This window comes from Crocodylus porosus, unplaced genomic scaffold, assembly GCF_001723895.1.
Source record: "Crocodylus porosus isolate Cpor-Errol unplaced genomic scaffold, CroPor_comp1, whole genome shotgun sequence".
NCBI classification, from domain to species: Eukaryota; Metazoa; Chordata; order Crocodylia; family Crocodylidae; genus Crocodylus; species Crocodylus porosus.
In genome coordinates, this window is record NW_017728949.1 from 62,670,907 (window position 1) to 62,674,777 (window position 3,871).

At 48.5% G+C, this 3,871-nt stretch overlaps 1 protein-coding gene across 3 annotated transcripts in view; it reads left to right on the top strand.

Moving 5' to 3' along the window:
• Positions 1-3,441, top strand: part of SCTR (secretin receptor) — a 32,621-nt gene extending 29,180 nt beyond the window's left edge. For all 3 annotated transcript variants that reach the window (XM_019554264.1, XM_019554265.1, XM_019554266.1), the window contains one exon: positions 2,112-3,441. In XM_019554264.1, the coding sequence (XP_019409809.1) occupies positions 2,112-2,288 (177 nt within the window). In that variant the 3' untranslated portion in view covers positions 2,289-3,441. The remainder of the gene's footprint in view (positions 1-2,111) is intronic.
• Positions 3,442-3,871: the final 430 nt, after the last annotated feature.

A 3,871-nucleotide genomic window follows, 5' to 3' on the forward strand; every position in this document is an offset into this window, starting at 1 on the left:
GGTCTGTAGTAGACTCCACCATTAAGTCTCTTTCCCCATGACTGCCTTGTACTCTAACCCAGAGCACGTCCGTGTGCCCCTCCTCTGACTCTGTGCTACCTGGTGAGGATGTGTATTCCTCCTCGATGTAGAGTGCCACACGCCCGCCTTCCCTCCCTGTCCTGTCCCTCCCGTACAGCCGATAGCCCTTGTTATTCACCGTCCAGTCGTGTGTTGGGTCCCACCGTGTTTCAGTGAGCCCCGCTGTCGCAGGGCACTTCCGCACCCTGCTCCTAATAAGGAGGCTCAAACCGGGGAGGGGGGGGATGTGTAGCAGAGCACTAGGGTGCTCACTGCTGGTAATGGTAATAAGGGCCCAGCTGCCAATCTTCAGGGCAGCGCAGGTGAGGGTTGCCGGGGCAACCAATTTGGTCAGATGACCAGAAGGGGGCGGGGCCTGGCCTTTATAAGCAGTCAAGCTGAGGCCAGAAGTTAGTTCCCCTCTGGCAGCCTGAGTAGCAGAGCAGAGGCATGATGATATGAGGTGGAGAGAACCCGACAGGGAGGTATTGAAAAAGGGCCAGGTTGGCTGGGAATTGACGTTATAGCCAGGAGGCTTATTTTGGGTTACAGCCGGTTGGCTCATGGCTTTATGTTTCGGGTTTGTTGTTTGTGTAATACCGGAGGACTGGCGAGGCTGTAGGGGTTGGAGGAGGCCTCAAGGGAGCTCCCCAGTAGCGTGGGGGGGTTCCTGGTGCCCTGGGGGGGCACACGCTTGGGTGCCAGAGAAGCACAGCAGTTGGCGCTGGGGTGGCGCTGTGTTTGGGGTCTTGACCCCAGCCCCGTGTGGGCGGTAGTCGGAGAAGCCCAGTGGGGCGTATGACCCGAGGAAGGGGTCTGGGGCCAGGTAAGGCCGAGGCCGCCTGAGTCCCGAGCGGGGAGCGCGAGGTAAGACAGGCCCTGGTGGGGCACTGTCTGTACGGGAGAGACCCCAGAAGGGGGGCAAACCTTATCGAGAAGCCCCGGGAGAGGGCGTGTACACAGAGGGGCCCCGGGAGCGGGTGAGCGTACAACTATAGCCTGGTGAGGGCAAGTACGGGATTTAAGGAGCCCGGTGAGGTTAAGCATATGGTCAGAGGCCCCAGGAGAGGGCCACTAAGGAAGAGGATAGACATGATAATGTCTGGAGCACCAGAGAGGCTTGGGGCGTGGTATTGGGGTGGAAGGAGCCACGCGACGCCCATAGGGTTGGGGCACCAGAACCTATTTGTAGAGAGCAGGGACCAGAAAGGCAAGAGCACCGGGTCCAAGGGGCCAAGTAAAGGCAGCTTCCCATTAATATTATAGAACCATCGAAGTTGTGGCGGGCGAGAACGAGAGTCCCAGACAGGCAACTTGGCACGGTAGGGGCGCCAGGAGAGATCATGGCTGCTCCTGGGTCCCTGCCCCGTGACACCCGCTACGTCCGGGTTGGTGTCAGCTAGCAGGAGGGCAAGTTCCTCCTGCTTATTTCCCATACTATGAGTGTTTGTGTAGAGGCATTTGAGGCCTCCTGTGGATGTGCACACTGGCCCCCTACTTCCAGCATTGCCCTGGGTATATGTCCGCTTGTCTGTCTAGGCTGGGCTGTACTTGTGAGTGCTGCTTGGTTTAGTGGTCCAAGGCTTCCTCCTCCCTTGTCTTCCCCTCCCCCCAATGAGCCTAGTATGCAGATGATTTTGAAATGTTTGATTTAGACTGACCTTTTAAGCTTTTACTTTTCCCTCCCTGTAAATCCATGTGTCAGAGCTGTGAATGCAAGGAAGCATTGCAACAGAAAGTTGTTGCAAATGGAAAAACTCTGAAATGTATTTAGAAAAAGAGCAAAATGCCTCTTTTATGTGGTTTAATCTCCCGCCCCCCATGGGATGCTAATTGAAGCTGATAATGTCCTGGGAAGAGTTTGACTCTCAACTCATTTACTTTCTGATTGGAAAAAAAATATTCCATCAAAATTCCTGACCAACTGTAACCACAGCTGCTACTGATATAACAAGAACTTACCTCTAAGGCTGTGCTGTATCGTACGGTTCTTTGCAATGTAAAATCCCACACAAACTCACTGACCAGAGTTGTGTATCCTCACTGCTTAGGTTCAGCTGGAAGTTCGGAGGAAATGGAGGCAGTGGCATTTAAGCAAACACTTGCGCCAGCATCTCAGCTCTTCAGCTAGTAACGAGGGAAGCAGTTTCACTCAGGTGATGCACACGATAAAGCCCAGCCCTCCTGAGCAAAAGAGGCAGTGCACCCGGAAATCAAGTATCATTTAACGGAGCCCATTTGGACTAACTCAGGCACACGTACTCAACTTCCCATGGACTGCACCAGGAACCTGTTTGTGCATCCTGAAAGCAGAACTTGGCCCCGGGTCAACTCGTCTTGCAGCACATCTATTTGTTGGTATCCTGCATAAATATTATTGTGGTCATTTTGCAAAGGAGGAGGCCAAACATCTTGCTCTTTCTCCATTTTTCTGCAAATCAGTCTTGTTTGCCTTCCTCCGCCTGTATTTTGGGGCTGTCATGCTGACCTGAAGCACTTGCTCTTGATCATGTGGCTTTTTCTTGGGTTGTCTTTGCTAAGTTGTTCTCATGATTTTCAAATGTATCTTACTTCTCTCTTTTTTTTAAATTGAAGGTTGCGCTATATATTCTGCTTTGCAGAATGAGTGTTGCAGTGTATTCTTGAGCACCATATTGGTTGAAAATGCAGAATTAGTTATTCCTTTGTTTCAAGCATAGTATTTGTTATCCCTTTGTTTCAACCTATCTTTAGAATCTAATTTTAGAAGAAATAGGCTGAGAGGGTCAGGGCTTGGTACAGTTATTTCTCTATTATGTAGCTGTTACCTAGATAAGTTTCAATGGCATTGGAAATAGATTTCTTCCCTTCCACTCTTCTACTAAAGAAGATCTCAGAGAGCAACACAATTGTATAATTTAGATTAATGTCAGTGCCTGAGCTGGCAGCAGCAGAGCTGCTTTGGAAAATTCCCATGTTAGCCAACCTTAATAAAATGGCCTTTGACACAAATTATCATCTCCTGTATTTATGAATCCATCCAGTCCATCTTCAAAGGGAACCGGTGGAAATGCAGATACTTGGGGCACTTAAAACTCAATTAAACTAGACAATAAAGTGGGAAACAAACCAGGACTAGCAGGGGAAAAATCCTTTCAAGGTTTGTCTTCACACAAATCGAAGGAAGTCAGTGAGATTATACAATGTATGACCTTTCTGGAGCTACACTTATGATATATGTCAGCTGGTGTTCTGGTCCAAAATAACAATTTTAAGAATGATATCTTGCTATGTGAGTTTCCCTGGCCCTAGGAAGGGATGAAACAGTTCAGCTAAAAATAAGTCAAACTGAGTAGCTAAATTTAAGAAATCCATTTAAAATAAATTCCCCTAATGACTTCATCGTCTCCTGGCTTTGCCTGTTTGTTTGTTTGTCCCCCCCCCGCCAAATAAATAAATAAATAAAACAATGAAATTCTGACAAAAATCAGCCATCAGGTTAGGTGGTTCAGTTCTGCTGGAACTATGTTCTCTGGTGGGGAAACTCTTTAGTCTGAGATTTTTTTCCGGTCCGATTCGTTTGCAAACATTTATCCTCACAACAGACCCGGTGACACATGGTTTCGTGATTTGGCAGGATGCTAAAGCACACCTTCAAAGTTCAAAAAGAAACATACCCTCATGAGATGGGCTTTGCTGACTGTTATAAATGATGCTTAAACAGCTCCAGGTAGATGAGAAAACATTCTCCTGTATTTTTTCCCGTCAGTAGCAAGCCGAGTTGGGCAACCCTTTGCGGAGTGTCTTCTCGTGCTCTTCACATCATTAACTT